The sequence below is a fragment of the Nycticebus coucang genome, chromosome 2 (genome assembly GCF_027406575.1).
Source record: "Nycticebus coucang isolate mNycCou1 chromosome 2, mNycCou1.pri, whole genome shotgun sequence".
Taxonomy (NCBI): Eukaryota; Metazoa; Chordata; class Mammalia; order Primates; family Lorisidae; genus Nycticebus; species Nycticebus coucang.
In genome coordinates, this window is record NC_069781.1 from 135,356,928 (window position 1) to 135,375,778 (window position 18,851).

An 18,851-nucleotide genomic window follows, 5' to 3' on the forward strand; every position below is an offset into this window, starting at 1 on the left:
TCCTGCTCTGAGGACCTCTGCCCGAGGCCCCTCTAAGAAGACTGCTAAGATTTACTCTCCTATTAAGATTGTTTTTCTCCCTTAAAGACTGTCTTTCTTTCTCCCTTCTGCTAAGGCGAATAGCCCTCAGGTACGTGAGGGTAATTGATCCCGAGCAAGACAGCACAGTGGGTCTGTGTCCAGACAATAGATAAGCCAGGCTGAGACCTGGCCAGTCCCGGCCCCGACAATGTATATAACTTTGTTGGACAATGGTATAACTTTGTTGGACTTTGCATTGACTCTTGTGTATTAAACATCAAGTCCAAGTTCACATTCTCATGGTAGGAGTCCCTGCATGTCTCTCCTAAGGATAGGGCTGAGACATTTGGAGTTCTGCAGTAAGCCAGTCATTAAAACTTGTTTTATGTGTAGTCATCTTTTCATGGGAAACAATCACCCTCCACCTGCAAGGCATCTCATAAATTACATGGGAGTATTTCCTTAATGATAGAGTTAAAGGTTAACATAAAAAAATGTGATGTTAGCAGAGCTCGGTCTAGTTCATACTTGAAGAAACCTGTGTTTCAAGATCCCATGGTAGTATTTTATGCTTGAGTTCTAAGATTATTCCCAATATATATATATATATATATATATATATATATATATATGTATTTTTTTTTTTTCTTTTGCAGTTTTTGGCCAGGGCTGGGTTTGAACCCACCACCTCCGGCATATGGGGCCAGCGCCCTACTCCTTTGAGCCACAGGCGCAGCCTCCCACCCTATATTTTTATTCCAGATCTATAGATCCTAAAGTTGTCTAATCCATGTTAAATTTTACATCCAGCTATTTTCATTTCCACCTACTTCCTCACCCAGGGCTGCCTTTTAAGTTTAGTAATTATAGGGCAAACACACAAAGTAGAAAATTGTTGTGCTTACAGAGTTTTTATATGTGAAATGAAAACTAATAATAAAAGAACAAGATTCAAGTCTTAAATCTTCTAGCTTTCTCCTTCTTTGTAATAGATGGTATACTGAAGAGTTACTGAAAGGATATTAAGCTCTCTGGGATTCTAGCTCTATTCAGTCTCATTTATATAAACCCAGTTGGTTATACTTCAGACCACCTAGGATTCTACAATTCATTTCATCTAAATCATTAGTCTTTTCTGGCTAGATTTCATTTTTTATTTAGGCCAGATTCTGTGGTCTGCCACTAAGCAAAGCTCTTATTAATATCCTAGGTTCTCTCTCCTTGACTTCCAACACAATACTGCCAGTCCTTAACCCTTCATCCATGGCCACTAGGACGCCAGGGCTGGGACAGGATACATGGTGCCTGGAAGCAGAGTATTAAGAATATGCGTATGGTGCCATTTGCAAACAGATGGTATCCCCACTGACTGGTTCCTGGAGCACAGCGCCCCCCTGCAGCACCCATGCTCCACGGATGGATTACTTTTTGCATCCTTGCCTGTGGGCTGTAGTATGTCATTGATGACAGTCATGGGAGCCACAGTGACATGGCCCGACACAAAGCCACGTCATCTAATTTCAGCTAGGTCTTCATTGTTTCTGCCAAGCAACCCCTTGCTTATGTGCTAACACATCTCACCTAAAAAAGAACTCACTTAACGTAAATCCTCCCTATTGGCTTCAAGTCTGTGTGTTGAAGGGCCATTCCTTTCCCATTCCTATTCTTTCTACGTGGTAGGACTTTCCATTAACATGCTCCTGGCCTGGCCCCAGCCCTTTGTTGGAGGACTGCTTTTCTGGTTGCAGTTTGGGAAAGAGGACACTGGCATACTGGTCTCTCTCTCTCTCCTGGTAAGCTTAGTGGGCGGGCTGACTCTGCCTGTGGGAAGGGAGGCCCTACGGTGGCTACTGCTGCCTGGGACTTAGTGGATATTCTTAATTCTGGGTGTTTATTTGGCAAGACCTGAGCTACACCCTCTAGTATAACTTTTGTTAAGTAATAAAGCTGATACTTTTATTTCAGTCTGCCTGATGTCTGCATCTATCTCTGAATTGGCTCTCAATGTCAGGCGAGGAATAAGCATGTCATTTACTGGGCGCATTAAAGCTCCAACGTTTAATCTTATCCCTTTCCCACCCTCCAAGCAATCTTGCTCCTATTGACTTATAAGACAAAGGCCTTCAGACGGGCTCTGCCCCTGACATCTGCCCCACCACTGCATATTTCTCATTGTATGACTTTCTCAAGCTATCCACCTGCCTCAGCCTCCCAGAGTGCTAGGAATATCCTGCATATTTTAAAACACCCAACATAAATAAAACTTATATACATGGAAATAGAAGACATAAAAAGTAAAGAGGAGGTGGTGTACACCACATATTCCAAATATTACATTCAGCGCTAAGCTTCTTTGAAACCATGGGAAAAAAGAAAAATGCACCAGATGGCATAATTCTCATTGTTTGAGAAAAGGAAGTTGAACCTGACAAAATTTTGTCAGGAAAGATTCTTTCCAACCCAATTGCTCCTAACCTGTGAACCTGTGATAACAGATGCAAAAAGAATGATGTGTTCCGTGGTGGATTTGCAGAAGACACAAAGATGGCCTTGAAGCTCCAAATGACAAGGATTTATGTTACCAGTTATCCTCCTGGCAGGATGAAAATAGAATATTCAGGTTGACAAGTGCTATCTCGAACGTGCTGGTGGAAGTTATTTAGAAAACGTTCTCATCCCTGTAGCTCTCTCGCGAGGCCCTCTGCTACTGTCCCTTCAAGCATAGAAGCGTCCATACCGACACTTGTCATTCTTCCTGATAATTATGGGTGGCCAATCCTTTGCTTTGTGAGTCTGCTCCTAGTTCCTAATAGTAAAGCCAATATTTTGAATCCAGAGGGAGTACATTTGATTTCCTTATTGATGTTATAGGAGGGAACTCATTGGGGACAGGAGAGAAATCTGTGTTCACGTTTTTAAGTCATTGGTTCATTCATAAATTTCACTCCTGCGATATGGAGATACACAGACACTGGGAATGTCACGATGGACACCATCCAGACAGGACTCTGCTTTCATGGAGCTTACAGTCTGAGAATCCTGACATAGTCTATGGTGAAAGCTGGTCAGGGAATTTTCTGGCAATGCATTGGCATTTGAGCAGGGATTCAAAGGATAGGCAGGATAGGAGGGTGGGACGCACCAGGCAGAGGGAACAGCACTTGCAAAGCCCTGTGTTCTGAACATGAAAGAAGACCAAGAAAGGGAGTTTGAAGCCTGAGGGAGAGGCTCCCTCAGGGCAACGCTGGATTGCACAGAACCTTGAACGTCTGAAAGCAGGGAGGCCACTGGGGGTGAGGGGGTTAAAGGGAACTGGCAGGGGAGGAGTACAGGGCCCCACTGGTGTCAGTAAGTGCAATGTAGATTGAAAGAGCAGAAATTATTATGTCCCAGCTCCATCTTGCTAGGGGCTTTCAACGCTCCTAGCTGAAAGAGTTTAGTAATAACTGCAAAACTCCAGCTTCCCCTTGTAAGGACTCACCTGACCGGGTGTTGGCTCCTGTCAAATTTGGCTTGCATTAAGGATGCCCCCACCCCTATCAAAAGCTCCTTTTCTTTTTTTTTTTGAGATAGAGCCTCAAAAGCTGTCGCCTTGGGTAGAGTGTTGTGGCATCACAGCTCACAGCAACCTCCAACTTCTGGGCTTAAGCGATTCTCTTGCCTCAGCCTCCCAAGTAGCTGGGACTACAGGCGCCCACCACAATGCCCGGCTATTTTTTGGTTGTAGTTGTCATTACTGTTTGGCAGGCCCGGGCTGGATTCTGGCCCGCCAACTCTGGTGTATGTAGCTGGCGCCTTAGCTGCTTGAGCTACAGGCGCTGAGCCCAAAAGCTCCTTATAAAAGGTTTCCACCCCTGCTTCCAGGGGTAGAGAGACTTAGAGGTGTCAGCCTGCTCTCGGCCTGGCTGATCAATAAAGGACCTTTGCTTAATTTGGACTCAGTGTGCTGGCATTTCTCTATTCCACTCACTTGGGGTATGACAAAATGAATCCTGAGAGCTCAGTTTGGGGGCAGCTGCAGGAACAGAGGTCAAAGATGACAGAAGCTTGTACTTGTACACTGGTAGAGATGGAAATAAGTGGGTGGGCCAGGGTTTATTCACAGGGGGAGGTAAACAGAATTTGATGACTCAGTGAAGAAGAGAGCCATGCCAGCTGATGCCAGTGATGACTGGCCAGTTTCAGTCTTGCTGACTGTGCTGAACTGTGGTGCCAGCACACAGGCACTGAAAGGACCCTGCACAGGGGAGCATAACTAACACATCCCCTGCAAACACATCAGTAAGACTGAGTCACAGGAATTGCTGGCTCAGATCAGAAAAGCTACCCAGGACAGAGGGAGGCAAGGAAGGGACTGATGCTCTCCTAACCTGACCCTAGGATGCTGTTTTTCAACCTTTTTTTTCTTTTTAAACTACTTTTTTTTTTTTTTTTTTTGGCCAGGGCTGGGTTTGAACCCACCACCTCCGGCATATGGGGCCAGCACCCTACCCCTTTGAGCCACAGGCACCACCGGTTTTCAACCTTTTTTATCTCACAGCACTCTTAACCTATAGTTAAACTTCTGCAGCTCACTTAAATTATGTTGATCCAAAAAAAGAGTAAAAATAAAGAACATACTTACTGTGCTTTGAAGTCCTTTCAAAAATAATTTAATTAATGATCTTTAAAACTTTTCAAGGCATACCTAACATTTTCTCACAGCACACCAGTGTGCCACGGGACACAGGTTGAAAATCACTGCCCTAGAGTCTGAGGGTTGCTGGGGAAGACCCCACAGGGAGAAGAGCAGGAAAATCATCAAACGGCAAACGGCAAGGCAGAAAAGAAAACTAATCCAATATAAAAAGAAGACTGAAGAAATGCCAGAAACGTATGACTACTCAGTTGTTTGAGTTTAAAAGTAATCACAGGTGCTCCAAGTTAGATAGAAATAAGTACCTTCCTTTTCATCCTGCCACCTTATTCCTTGCTCCTCAGCTGTCCTGTTTATGAGAAGGAAAGCTCACTTCTCCCTAAACATTGCCTCTTTCTGGGCATTCACCTGTGACTTGGCCAGTAAAGGGAAACAGAGGGGCAGGAATGTTCCCCCATCATTCCTGGGATGGCAGCCAAGGGAAACAGGAAGTAGCATGTTTTTACTGCCCTGCACACTTTCATTCCTGTGATGTGTGCACAAAGCCCCCAGGGAAAAATGCAATTTGATAGTGACCTGATAACCACATTCTTGGAGTCTTGGTCCAAGAATGGCAAAAATCTAGAGAATGTTGGGGGAGGGAGAGGGAAACCAAACAAAACACAATTTCCATTGTAAATGACTGGCCGGGATTAAATTCAAGTTTATGTCAAACTAAAAAATGGAAATTTTAGATTATCTACATGGGGCACTTTATCATTCTCTTGAAGAAGTAATTTTTATATTGTGAAAGTGTAGCTATTATTGTTAAAATGCCAAGAGGTATTTCAAAGTTTTGTTAAAAGTGTGCTTTAGTAAGGACAAAAGATAGTGCAGGTGATCCTTGAGTTTGGCTGGCTGGATTTGGTTGGATTATAAGGTGACTGGGTCTAGGAGGGGAGAGGGGCCAGGGACCTCCAGCTGCCAGGGGTATCTCCTCTTCTGTGGACTGGGGCATTCACCCAGAAGTCTTCAAGTTTACCTGTGAACTCTGTTGTTACTGTGCTGGTCCTTGATCAGGAATTGCTGGCTGAAATATTTTTGTGAGTTCTATACTATTTTATATTACAATATGCGCATGTGTCTGTAGCATGAAACTTTAATTCTGAGGCCAGGAGGGTGGAATGAGGGACTAGAACCCGTGCAGTCTTGTTTCCTCTGAGATCATCCTCCTACCACGTGGTTAGACCTTCGGAACAATGCATGCATCAATCATCCAGATCTTAAACAAGCCTAAATTACTTTTGGTAAGTGATGGAGCTTCTCAAAACTTATATGATAAAAAATGCAGATATTGGAGGTGTACTGCTCCTGTCAACCCTCTGTGGAGCAGGACTATACAGTTAGGGAAATGTCACCCTCTGTGTCCCTCTGCAACCTGCCTTCACTTCTGTGCTCCTGTATTCACTCCTGCATTTATGAAGCACTACTCTGCGGATTATGCTGTTTTGTTGTATTTGGACGGTGTACAGGTGTCTGAACGACAGAGCCTGCCCTAGTTTAGAGGTTTGTACTCCCCGTTCTCTGCCCCACTGCCCTTGTTCCCAGTGTCTGGGGAGCCCCCGAGAGAGCCTTTCTCTGTGCCCCGCGAGGTTGGGACCATCGGTAGGTGCAGCAGGCCGTTGTCCCTAAGGGAGGGCCATGCTTGGCAAAGGGCCGGAAGGAGGGAGAAGGGCGGCGCTCTGTGGCTCCTCTTAATGCGGGACGTTCTGGTAATTCCCCTTCTTGGGAAGGGGTGAGGCGGGAAGGAACTAGCAGGAGTATTGGCAGTGAACGTTGTCATTCACTTCTACACACAATACACGACTTGCTAGGAACTTTATATTTGAGGGGCAAACAGGTTAAAACTCAAAGTTTAAATAAACACGAGAACTCAAAGGGAATGTTCAGATGCACTTTGGCACCCCCGGTAGCTTGGGGCGTCTGAGCCCGCAAACCCGTGGCGCACCGCTTGGCCCCGCGCGCGGGGGGCGGCAGGGAGGGCACCTGGCTGGGGCTGGGCGGGTGCGCGCAGGTGCGCGGCGGGCGCGCGCGCGTGGCGGCGGGGGCGCGCAGGGGGCTGGGGGCGCGCGTGGCGGCGCACGCACCTCTCGCAGGTGACGCGGATGCGCTCGTCGCTGGACGACTGCTGCTCGTCCTCCTTCTCTCGGAAGTGCTCCTGCACGCACTGCTCCTCGAACTCGTGCAGCTTCTTCAGCTCCTCGTCGCTAAGGAACAGCTCTGTGCAAAGGGAGACGAGTTGGCGGGTGAAAAACAAGCGAGATTCGCGGAGGATCCGTGTAGTTGCGTTCACCACCCGCGAAGTTCATACCCTGATCTTAGCTACGCTCCCTTCCGCACTGCTCGTGGGCAGTTCTCTGACTACTCCAATCCCCAATGAAGCGATCAGAAGCAGCGGTGGCCTTTCTGCTGGAGCATAATGGCCCCTGCTTTTTAACAGAAAATCCCCAAATTACATCTATTGGGAAATTGAGGCCAACGAATGTACTGTGGAAACCCTTTCGTGTGTATTTTATGAATAGAGTCAAGCATATAGTATGATTTTTCTCAGCCTCTTTAGATGCAAGAAATGAAAACATTTTGAAAGAAGCATTGAATTTATATAGGAATCCTGACCTAAGAGTTATTTATTTATTTTTGAGATGCGTCTCACTCTGTCCCCCTGGTTAGAGGATCCTGGCTTCCCAATAGCTCACAGCAACTTCAAACTCTTGAGCTCAAGCAATCCTCTTGCTTGGGACTCCAGGTGCCCCCACCACAATGTCAGCTAGTTTTTCTATTTTTAGTAGAGACAGTCTTGCTGTTGCAGGCTGGTCTGGAATTCCTGAGCTCAGGCAATCCACCTGCCTCTGCCTCCTGGAGTGTTAGGATTACAGGTGTGAGCCACCTTGCCTGCCAAGGAGTTAGTTTTGAAGACTTTTTTTTAAAGTTCTGATCTCCGTGAGATGGCCTTAAGTAATTTTACTTACTAATAAATTAATAAAGGTGGAATAAAATGGACATGAAGTGAGAGGCATTCTGAAAAGCACAGTTAGCTGACTAGAGTGTCGTGTTTTTCACCCGTGTAAATAGTTGCACGAGATTCTACCATGATGGATGATTGGAAGGTGAGATTGGAATTAGCCGAGGACAGAAACCCAGAGCCCTGCACATACTCAGCCCTCTATCCCGCTCCTCTTGATCGCCTTCTCTTTTTTTCCTGCAGCGACCACTGAGACGTAACATGATTATGTAGATGTGGCTCAGGATGATCATGGGTGGAGGCAGGACTGGCCTGTCGTGGAAGGTCATGATCAGCTGATAGCGCTGGAACTTCCACACCTGGTTGGAGATGGACTTCACTTCAAAGAAGGTATTGCTTTAAATGGAAGACATTTTTATAGTTAGTTGTATCACTTTTTATTGTGATTTCCTAGAACCATCAGAGTTACTCCCATTTAAATGAAAATACACAACAAAATGGCCCACTAGGCCTGTCTGCATGGCCCCACTCCCCCAACTTTTTGGGTTATCCATCCGTGTGGATGATCTGTGCTCAAGGACATTGTCCTCATAAATAATTCAGAATTATTATAAATATATTAAATTGCTGTCTACTGCTTTCTTGAAAAACCACACCCTAGATTACTGACTCATATACTCAGGAATTTAATTTCGTATATATTAAGGTACAAACCATTTGAGCATTTCGAAGTGTTTAAACTTTCAATTCCAACAGCAAGATACTTTTTTTCTTTTTTTGGTAAATAAATTGATCAATATTTGAACTTACTTGATTGAAGGCAAATTAGTTTGGATTTGGGTGTGCACAATCTTTGTTTTATTTTTATTTATTATTATTATTTTTTTAATTTTTGCAGTGTTTGGCTGGGGCCAGGTTTGAACCTGCCCCCTCTGGTATATGGGGCTGGTGCCCTACTCCTTGAGCCACAGGTGCTGCCCTCTTTGTTTTATTTTAACTTCCAGTAGGAGGCAGGAAGCAAAGGAATTGTTGCATTGCCTGCCAACGCTGGGACCCTCAGAAACCCACAGACCCTCCCTGACCTTAGTTTTCTCATCTTAAAACAGGAGTTTGAACTAGGCAGTCTCTAGTCCCCTGTTCAGTTCTAAGATTTTATATTTCTGTGAAGGATTTTTTTTCTCACATTTTTCATCTTTGTGATTAGAATCATTTAAATTTTCAACATTTATTAAGGCCGGTCAATGGATTCGACACATCATGCCAAATGGGGCAGGGTTTTTTGTTGCTGGGCGTGGTGGCTCATACCTGTAATCCTAGCACTTTGGGAGGCTGAGGTGGGTGGATTGCCTGAGCTCACAGGTTTGAGACTAGCCTGAGCAAGTGCAAGACCCTGTCTCTAAAAAAAAAAAAAATGGCTGGGCCTTGTGGTGGGCACCTGTAGTCCCAGTTACTTGGGAGGCTGAGACAAGAGAATTGCTTGAAACTAGGAGTTTGATGTTGCTGTGAGCTATGATGCCATGTTACTCTACTGAGGGCGACAAAGTGAAAAGCTGTCTCAAAAACAAAAAAACAAAACCCCCAGAAAACCAAAAAACAAACAAATAAATAAATTTAAATTAAAAAAAAATTTGTTTGAGACAGAGTCTCACTCTGTCACCCTTGGTAGGGTACCATGGCATCCTATCTTACAGCAACCTCAAACTCCTGGGCTCAAGAGATCCTCTTTCCTCAGCCTCTCAAGTAGTTGGGACTACAGGCACTTGCCACCATGTCTGCCTAGTTTTTCCACCCATGTTGGCCTCCCAGAGTGCTAGAATTACAGATGTGAGCCACCGTGAAGTTTTATAAGAAATGTGATATAACAACTTAAGCCATATTTTTCCTAGGCCATTTAGTCGTCTATTCTGTAAATGATAAGAAATAGATATTTTAGGTAATATCATAATAATTGCAACAGCTTATGAAATTAATACTGCCTTCTGCACCTCAGCAAATGAATGAAAATCACAACTTGATCAAATCTTCTTGATTTCACATCTAAGAAAATATTTTTATTAGATTGAAAGACACACTAAAGTGTTGAAATACTAACCAAGATTCAGTTTAAATATATATAAGTATGAACTCTTGATTTCAGAATACATTAAGCTGATTAAGGTTGAACAAAACGACCGCAAAAGTGCTATGTATTTAAAAGCCCTTGTGAAATTTTTTGCAAGTATGTAGTCTTGTGGGAGATTTGCGGGATTAAACTGAAAGCCTGTGAAGCAATAAAGAATAAGCTCATGGTCATCAGCCATGACACGTACTTGAAAACAGCAATGAGCAGGTTCACCAGCAGGATGTTGGCGACCAGGAGGTAGCAGGCCATTAGGGCAGGAGTGAGCCAGGCCCCTGGGATGCAGGGGGGCAGCCGCTTGCCCTCCTCATCATACAGGTTTTCACCACACGGAGCTGGAAGAAAAGTTTGTGGTTTTGTGCTTTTGAATGTAATGAAAAGAATAAACATCTGTTACAAATGTTATTTAATGACCTACTTCTTCTTTTTTTTTTTTGCAGTTTTTGGCTGGGGCTGGGTTTGAAGCCACCACCTCCAGCATCTGGGGCTGGTGCCCTACTCCTTTGAGCCACAAGCTCCGCCCTGACCTACAGGCGCCTTCTTTTTTGATAGAATTTTTTTTTTAATTTCATGAGCAGTAATTTCCCATGTGCCAAATATCAACTCATACAAAGAAGGTAAGAAACTCCTTTCAGCACTCAAAGATGGTCATTCTTAGATTGTCATATTGGTAAACATTTCTCCATTTCTTTATTGTGTTTTTCAATTTACAGTTCTTAGTTTTCAAGCAGATAAATCAATCTTTACGTTTTCTTTATTTGTTGTTATCCGTTTGAAAGCTAATGTGTCTTCTTGTTATTGAACCTTAGCTCATGCTTGTCTTCTGGTTGTTTTCTTGGTTTCATTTGTACATTAAATTTGAAAATAATTTTATTACGTGGCATGGGAAAGGGGTCCTCTCTGCCTGCAACATTGGTTAATCTACTGTTCTGGAGCCATGTTTGAAAAATAATCTTTTTTTCTCTCTGCTTATTTGAAATGCCACTTTTATAATAAGGGGCTTATTCTCCCACCTCAAAAAAAAAAGTACAGTAATCCCAACAGTGAATTTATACTCTTCTTACTTTTTACTTACAATTTAACAGGTATTGGCAACCAGAAAACAAGATAAATATTTGGAAATAGTATAAGACTCTTAGTAATCAGCTAAGGAAAAGGTAATTAATAAACACATTTCAGGGACCAAAATCAGGAATTCCATGTAAACTTACGATTGATTTCCATAGCGTAGACTATGCAGAGATTGGAAAGCAGAATTTTTTGTTGTTGTTGTTTTGATGGGTGGAGAGGAAAGAAATTAAAATGACAGTTGAGAGAAAAGTGAAACAAACGATGTAATAACAAGAAATGTTTTGCTGTGAAGAAGTGCAAAGATTTCAAGCTTGGGTCTTATAGAGTCATGCTTGGAAATAGTGCTCTACAATATTTAGAAGGATTGTACACATTATTAATTCTAGAAAATAGATTTCATGAACATGTATTTTATCATATGTCATAAGCAGCAGTATGTTAAAAAATACTGTGAAAAAGACTTGATATTACTGGCAGATGATCATTTTAACTCACAGGTTAACCAGTCAAGCTTTCTCTATTCTTCAAAACAAACACCTCATAAACACAAATAGATAAAAAATTATTATGGTATAATCAGGTCAGTTGAAAACCTACATTTAATAGTATCACTGAAAATAGCATAGCCACAAGTTTATTTTCTTCATCTTCTGTTGTTACCCTAATTAATTAAAAATACCCAGTAATAAAAATAGTACAACTTCTGTCTGGGGTCCAGGGACTTTTAATATGTATGTATGTCTACCTAAATGAATATGCTTTTTGCAATCAAATCAGATCTTCTCTCTCTCTCTTTTTTTTTTTTTTTTCTTTTTTGAGACAGAGCCTTGCTCTGTCATCCAGGCTAGAGTGCAGTGGCATCACCATAGCTCACTGCAACCTCAAACTCCTGGGCTCAAACGATCCTCCTGCCTGAGCCTCCCAAGTGGCTGGGACCATAGGTGTGCACCGCCATGCCCAGTTAATTTTTCCATTTTTTGTAGAAACGGGGGTCTCACTCTTGCTCGGGCTATTCTTGAACTCCTGAGCTCAAGTGATTCTTCTGCCTCGGCCTCTCAGAATGCTAGAATTTTATGTTCTGTTCTACCAAGCTACGAACATATCCAATAGTTGACTTTGTGATACTTGTAATGATATGTTCAGAATCATGTCATGAAAGGTAGAAGGTATGGTGTGAGCTCGTTATCAGTCTAACCTGGAGGCAGCAGACTGACAGCTCTGTGTTTCATATGGGAGGAGAATGTTCAAAACCTTCTATCCCCAAATAACAGAAATCTGGATGCAGAAGACGCTGTTATACCTGATGCTCTGTGATAAAGTACAATGTGCAAACGAAAATGTTGGTGCTAACATGAAAATGGGACTGAAGTGCCTTGGTCACTGGTGGAGCGTTGACTGACCTGGAGAAATATGCACTGCACTTCCCTATGAGACAGGGGACACCCGCCCAGCCTGCTGAGGAGCCGGGGCTTCCTGATCATGCCTTCAGGGTCACTGTCATCTCCTTTGCTAACATCTGAATTATTATTGATAACAAAAAAAGCACTCCAGTAGTGAAGAGGAGATGTGTGGTTGTGTGGAAAATGGGCTCCAGTGGCTTGAAGAAGAGGATGGTGGGAGGTACCAGTTACCCTTCTGTGCTGGACAATTCATTCTACTAGAATAACACTACCAGCCTTCTCCTGGGGTTGAAGAAAAACCAGGATAATCGCATAGGTCCCAGTGGTCATGTGGTGGGATCAGTTCAAGGGGAGTGACACTCAGAATTCTACTGAATGGTTTTTAGAATAAAAGAAATGACTGATGTCTGGAAATCTGCACCCCACCATCTATACTTGTTTCTTCATGAACTAATTCGATGCCTATAGCAGAATGAAAGATACTTTATTTCCAAATTAATACATGACCTGCCATTAATTTGGAACTGATCATCTGCCTCAGAAGCAGGGAAGAGAATCTTACTATGAATTCTATTCTTACGGTCTATCTGGTCTGCAAACACCTCTCCGTAGATCATCCAGTAGGGCATATAGAAGATGTTTCGGGCCAGTTTCCATGAAGGCTTCTCCTCTGGGTGCAAAATGGCTTGACGGGCTACTCCGAAGCTCATGAGCACGACCAACATGATAACTACAAAGTACAGCATGTCGATCATCTGCAAGGGAGAACATGTGTGCCTTACTGTCTCGACTTACGGCCGAGCCCGTCCTCCTGCACCAGACTGCTCTCCCCAGAGACTCCATGAGGACTTAAGGAGGATGAAGAAAGCCTCTGTTCCCTTCTTTCCTTTCTAGCCACGGGCTGCTAGTCTCTTCCACTCTGGGCAATGCCTGATGCCTGAGTGTCTTATTCTAGAACACTGCTGTCCATATCTGCCTCTTACTTCTCCTCTGTTGCCCACAAACACATGTTCCTCTAGTAACTGCGACTGCCCGTGAAGAAAGGGAAGAATTACGGAGAAAGTGTGAGTTGGTAAAGGAAACTAAGGAGGAAGAGAAGGAGATACTTAAGAAGGTAAAGAGATAATGAATTGAGACTATAGAGCAATATTTATTCCTCCTTTGTACTAATGCTGAGTGGTTTCTCTGGTGGTTACTCTGGTTACTGTGCTCTGTATGCTGTGGACACCAAACCAGTATCTTTCCTAATTTTGAACATCCTCAAAGATGAAGGTTCTTGCTGGAATTAACTAAATCATACACCCCTCAGCTCAAAGCCACTTGGCCCTATAAAGAGTGACAGGCAGTCCCCAAGTTACAAACGTCCAACTTACACACAACTCACACTTTCAAAGGGTGGCTACTACCGGTCAATGTACCTGTTCCAACTTACAAATTTAACTTAAGAACACATCTATAGAACCTATCTCTTTCATAATACAGGGACTGCCTGAACTTGGGAGGCGTCCGTTCTTTTGGGACCAGTCCTAACAAAGACTATTCTAGGTGGTGTAAGGGTTATCTCCTGCTTTATTCTTAGCTTCATTTTCTATAGCCTGTTCTGCAGTCAACATCACAATGGATTTGTCTTGGTCTAATCACATGGACTGCCTATGTCTACTCCAGGCCAGAGCACAGGAGCTGAGAACTATCTGGAGTGCAAGTGAGAGAAGGTGGTTCTCAATCGGGTTTTTGCCATATAAAAATTTTGAAGTGGACATAAGCTCACAGAACATCAAATCCAGGCCATTGTACTAAAGAGTGCTGAAAATATGTTTTCCATAGGAAGGTGTAAATATTCTCAGGTACCTGTTTTGCTCCTGAGTTCCTATTGCATCAAAACTTGATGTTCTCTTGTGTCTTGGGAAGGTGAAGTAAGCTCTTATAAAAGAAGAGGACATTTTCTTTTATCTTACTGTCCATATATGCTCATTAATGATAAGTCAGAAGTAATAAAAAATGAAAGTAATTTGTCATCCTATGGTTAAATATGTAGAAGACAGTATGGGAAAAGGAAAATAGTATGTATTGAGTGTCTAACGTACATTGAGATATATACATATACAGGGTGTGTTTATACACGGTAGGCCCTCACCTCATGTTTTGCTAGTGGATTTTATTATTACCATGTAGGAGAACTGTTTACCTTAAAGGAAAGAACATTTACTGTAAGAAGCCAACTTAAAAGGAAAGACCCAAAGAAATCCAAGGAAGCCACACCCAAGGCCCAGTCTCATGTCCTAACAGACAAAGTATCTGGGGTTATTCGTGGGGTATGATTACTAACCATCTTCCCAATCATCATCACGTAGGGCCCCAGATACTTGTTGACGCCAAAGATGTCCAGGACGCGGATGTACCAGAAGATGATATCCACACAGTAGATCACTCGGCCGTAGCCCATGTACGGCTGGTTCTGTAGGCGAAGGATTGCTCCGATCATGAACGTGGAAATGGCCACGAGATCCGTGATGTTCCAGTACTCCTGAAGCCAAACTTTTATTTTCTGGCTGAGTTTGCCTGGTTCTGACATGAGGATCTGCAAACAAACCCCGAAGAACAAGAAACTGAAAATGCTGTATTGGAAGTCTTGTCTTCTTAGGATCTTGGAATGGTAAGGCTGGTGGAACCTTCCGGGACCTCTGGTGACTCTCCTGCTGAAGACCTCTAAACTCTAATCTTCTCAGGCAGAGACTGATATCTAGACAGGGAAATTCCATGGAATCCTCCCTATTCTTAGATCCAGGGTTTCATAAACTCTCAGGAAATGCCTTCTAAATTATGTCCTTCTGGCTGTAATTAAAGCAGCTGATTTCTGATTTCATTTCTTTTTTTTTTTATTGTTGGGGATTCATTGAGGGTACAATAAGCCATGTTACACTGATTGCAATTGTTAGGTAAAGTCCCTCTTGCTCTGATTTCATTTCTAATTATTTGGACACGTTCCTGTCAGTCCACATTCCAGACTCATGGAAGAGGAGGACCCTAGAACAAGCATGAACCCCAGGTGGTCTCACAGAGGGGCAAATCCACTGGGTGGAGATGGCAGAATTGGGCTAGGAAATGCAAAATTCCTTTGTCACTTAGCCATGAGATGTCAGGGGCAAGTTGGCCCACGTTTTTCCCTGCTTGAAATATTATCCTTCCAAAATCACTGCTAATTAAAAAGAGACTTCACAGGATAAAAGGGAAAATATTTAGCAAGCAGCATGCACAGGCAGGCATGCAGAGATCCCAGCAGGCACAGAGAGGTGCCACTGCAGGGGGCTGGGGAGCTGCTGTGCTGGGTGGCACCCTTTTACAGAGACCTAGGGGGGTCCTGGGGCAGGAGGGGATGGAGTGGTGACAATCTGTCAGCAGCACAGAGGGGATTCACTAGCTTAACAACCCAGGGACACCAGCTGGGGCCCACTCCCCTCCCTATAAGTGAGGGCAGGCAGTGAAGCAGTGTCTTCATGCGTGGTTGACGTCAGCAGGCGCCATGGCACTAGAGGCCCCTTGGGAAATCTCATTTGTGGCGCCTGCAGGATTTGGACTGAGGTCCAGCTAGAAAAGAAAGAGGAGGCACAGAAGGAGATGGAGATGGGCTGTACAATTTAAGTCCAGTGCTCTTTGGGTCTCTCAGACTCTTAGAGCGATGGCATCAAACTTCTTGCTGGGCTAGGTTAGCAAACCTAGTCAGTGAAAGAGTCCATAGTCATCAAAAATTGATAGGATTGGTTGTCTGTCTGCAGGGGAAAGGATGTGAAACAATGCTGTGTGCTTTCTTGATTCAAATTTGTTTTTTGCCTGTTTTCTCCTTATAAGCAAATAATAGTGAATTTTAAAAACTCGTGGATGTTACTGGACAGAGAAGTAGCTGGCCCATATTTGCTCTGCTGCCTGCAGATTTTGCCTTCATGGAGTCACACTGTCATTTAAGTCCTTTGTGACACTAGGAGTCGTGTGTGAGGTGTATCTACTCTTTTTCAACACTGAGCTGAAAAGCTTGTTCCCTGTTTGCAGCAGATGCTCTGGGCCCTGGGACCTTTCTCCAGGCCAGCTCCTGCTGGTAAGCCCACACCTCCCCTATCCTAGGAGGTTGACCCTTCAGCAGGGCGAGGTGACACCTGTAATCCCAGCACTCTGGGAGGTTGAGGCAGGTAGATTGCTTGAGCTCAGGAGTTTGAGACCAGCCTGAGTAAGAGCGAAACGCTGTTTCTACAAATAAACAAATAAAGGAGGCTGGCTCTTGGGCAATTTGAGCTGTCTCTGGTGGGTGCCCATAACCAACTGATGTGGGGTATAAAACTCCATTCCCTTCCCTCAGAATGGGACAGACCCTGTGGTGTCCAGTCTACTGAGTCCTCTGCAAGATCAGGCGGGGGACAGATTCCACCTGAAACCACATGTCACTCAGCTCCTTTCCCTCTCTGGCCTTTCCCCCACCCCCAGCTGCCTCATACCAATAGCCTTCTTTTTATAAATGTCCTGCACACAAGTCCAGGCATGCCCTGTGCAGGCACACAGTGTGGTCCAAAATCCCAGTTATGGAAACAATGTCATCTCCTCTATCTCTCTGTTTTTAGTTTCAGGTCCCAGAAAACTGAGCCAACATTTGTACCCAGTTACAGTAGCAGTAACTGGTTTATGGCAGGTAGCGGGCAGCGTCTTGTTTTTTTTTTTTGAAACAGGGTCACAGGCTGGAGTGCATGGAGTGCAGTGGTGTCATCACTGCAACCTCAGCCTCAAACTCCTGGGCTCAAGCGATCCTCCTGCCTCAGTCTCCTGAGTACCTGGGACTATAGATGTGTGCTACCTGGCTACTTTTTTCCCTATTTTAAGGGTCTCCCTCTTGCTCCGGCTGGTGTTGAGTTCTTGGCCTCAAACCATCTTCTCATCTTGGCCTCCCAAAGTGCACACGTATGAACCGCTGAGCCTGGCCTGCTGCTACTTTGCAAGTTCAAATTCAGTTGCAAGAAGAAAACATATACATCTTAAATAAATGAATGGAATAAACTTGGAATAGTGACAACTCAAAAGGAAAGTCCCACAGCACAAACAATTTGCATGACCTGCTTTTGCAGTAAGGAGCCATATCTGAATTTGAAGTCACTGGTTAGCGGGGCAGGGACAGGCCTTTGGAGTAATCACCTCTCGTATTTTCTCTAATGCCAGGCTCACAATGTAGGCGATGACAATCCACTCTTGGAGAGAGGGCCAGCCGTCCATTCGTACCAGGATGACGTAGTTGAACAGGAGTAGGTAGCCCAGGTATGATATCTGAAAGGAAGAAATTTGTTGGCCGTGTTGGAGGGGAGAACATTGGAATCAGGCTTGGAACGTTATTTTCTTTCATGTTGATTCCTCCTCACAAATAAATTTCCATTTCCAACTGGACTGACCCATTGAGAGGACACCTTCCCTGCACAACCCCAGGGCAGACAGAGACCTTTGAGGCAGGTTGGGAGGCATTTTATTTTATTTTATTTATTTTATTTGAGACAGAGTCCCATTATGTTGTCTTCAGTAGAGTCCTGGAGCGTCACAGCTCACAGCAACCTCCAACTTGTGGGCTTAAGCAATTCTTTTGCCTTGGCCTCCCAAGTAGCTGGGACTACAGGCACCCACCACAATGCCCGGCTATTTTGTTGTTGCATTTGTCATTGTTGTTTCAGCTGGCCCAGGCTGTGTTCAAACCCACCAACTTTGGTGTATGTGGCTGGCACCATAACCACTGTGCTACAGGTGCCAAGCTTGATAATTCATTTTAATTCAGTGAATCTCTAGATACTTTTTAGGCCCCTGGAATTTTCCTTGATTCCAACTATGGAAGTGCTCAGCGCATGCAGAATGGCCTTACTGTGTAAAACCAGAACTTGACGATAGGAGCATTGTAGAACTCGCAGATCTTTGTCCCGATGGGGATGCGTCTGTGCTTTTTGTGCCCGTTCTCTTCATCCCCCTTTCTTGAGCCGGCATCTGCGTTTGCATCCTGGAAGACAGAGCATAGCACACAGCCAGCAGGTTGCTGCGTGGGGAACGCAGCGCACCAGGGTGCACGAGCGCCTTTAGAAATAAGGAACTGTGAAAACACCCTTAGTTAATGAGGTCTCTAAATCTGGGCTAGGAGAAATCACCACACTGTTTGGAAATGAAAGCAAATCGACACCCCTGGGGCCAAGGGCTTCACTGACCACACTCTCCTCTTCCTTTTCTTTGCCGTCTTCGTTTTCCTTGGAAGTTTGATATGAGAAATCATCATATGTGCGGAATTCCAGAAAGAGGATGGTGGGGGGGAGGAGAATCCCCATGATCACCTGTTAAGCGATGACACATCAATCAATTTCTTAAGTGATGGCAAGCAAATTTCACAGTATGGTTTAAATTTTGAAATGATAACTTTCACTGTTGGTCAGTGACCTGAGAGCCTTGGAGCACGTTTACCCTGCTCTGATGTTTGATGGCTTGTGCTTGGTGCATTGGTGGAATTGGAGACAGTGAAGAATTTAAAATACGTGCAGAATTTTTCAGGTGTCTCACAAGCAGCACTGGGGGTAATCTGGACTTTAAAAACAAAAGTTC

General features: G+C 44.1%; 1 protein-coding gene across 1 annotated transcript in view; it reads right to left on the minus strand.

Annotated features, from left to right (window-relative positions):
- TRPM1 (transient receptor potential cation channel subfamily M member 1) overlaps positions 1-18,851 on the minus strand; it is an 85,289-nt gene that overhangs the window by 17,569 nt on the left and 48,869 nt on the right. The window contains exons 18-26 of the mRNA XM_053609583.1: positions 18,464-18,586; positions 18,130-18,261; positions 17,421-17,549; positions 14,575-14,826; positions 12,829-13,003; positions 10,989-11,009; positions 9,968-10,112; positions 7,852-8,054; positions 6,784-6,916 (exon numbers count right to left, since the gene is read on the minus strand). Of these exons, the coding sequence (XP_053465558.1) occupies positions 6,784-6,916; positions 7,852-8,054; positions 9,968-10,112; positions 10,989-11,009; positions 12,829-13,003; positions 14,575-14,826; positions 17,421-17,549; positions 18,130-18,261; positions 18,464-18,586 (1,313 nt within the window). The remainder of the gene's footprint in view (positions 1-6,783; positions 6,917-7,851; positions 8,055-9,967; positions 10,113-10,988; positions 11,010-12,828; positions 13,004-14,574; positions 14,827-17,420; positions 17,550-18,129; positions 18,262-18,463; positions 18,587-18,851) is intronic.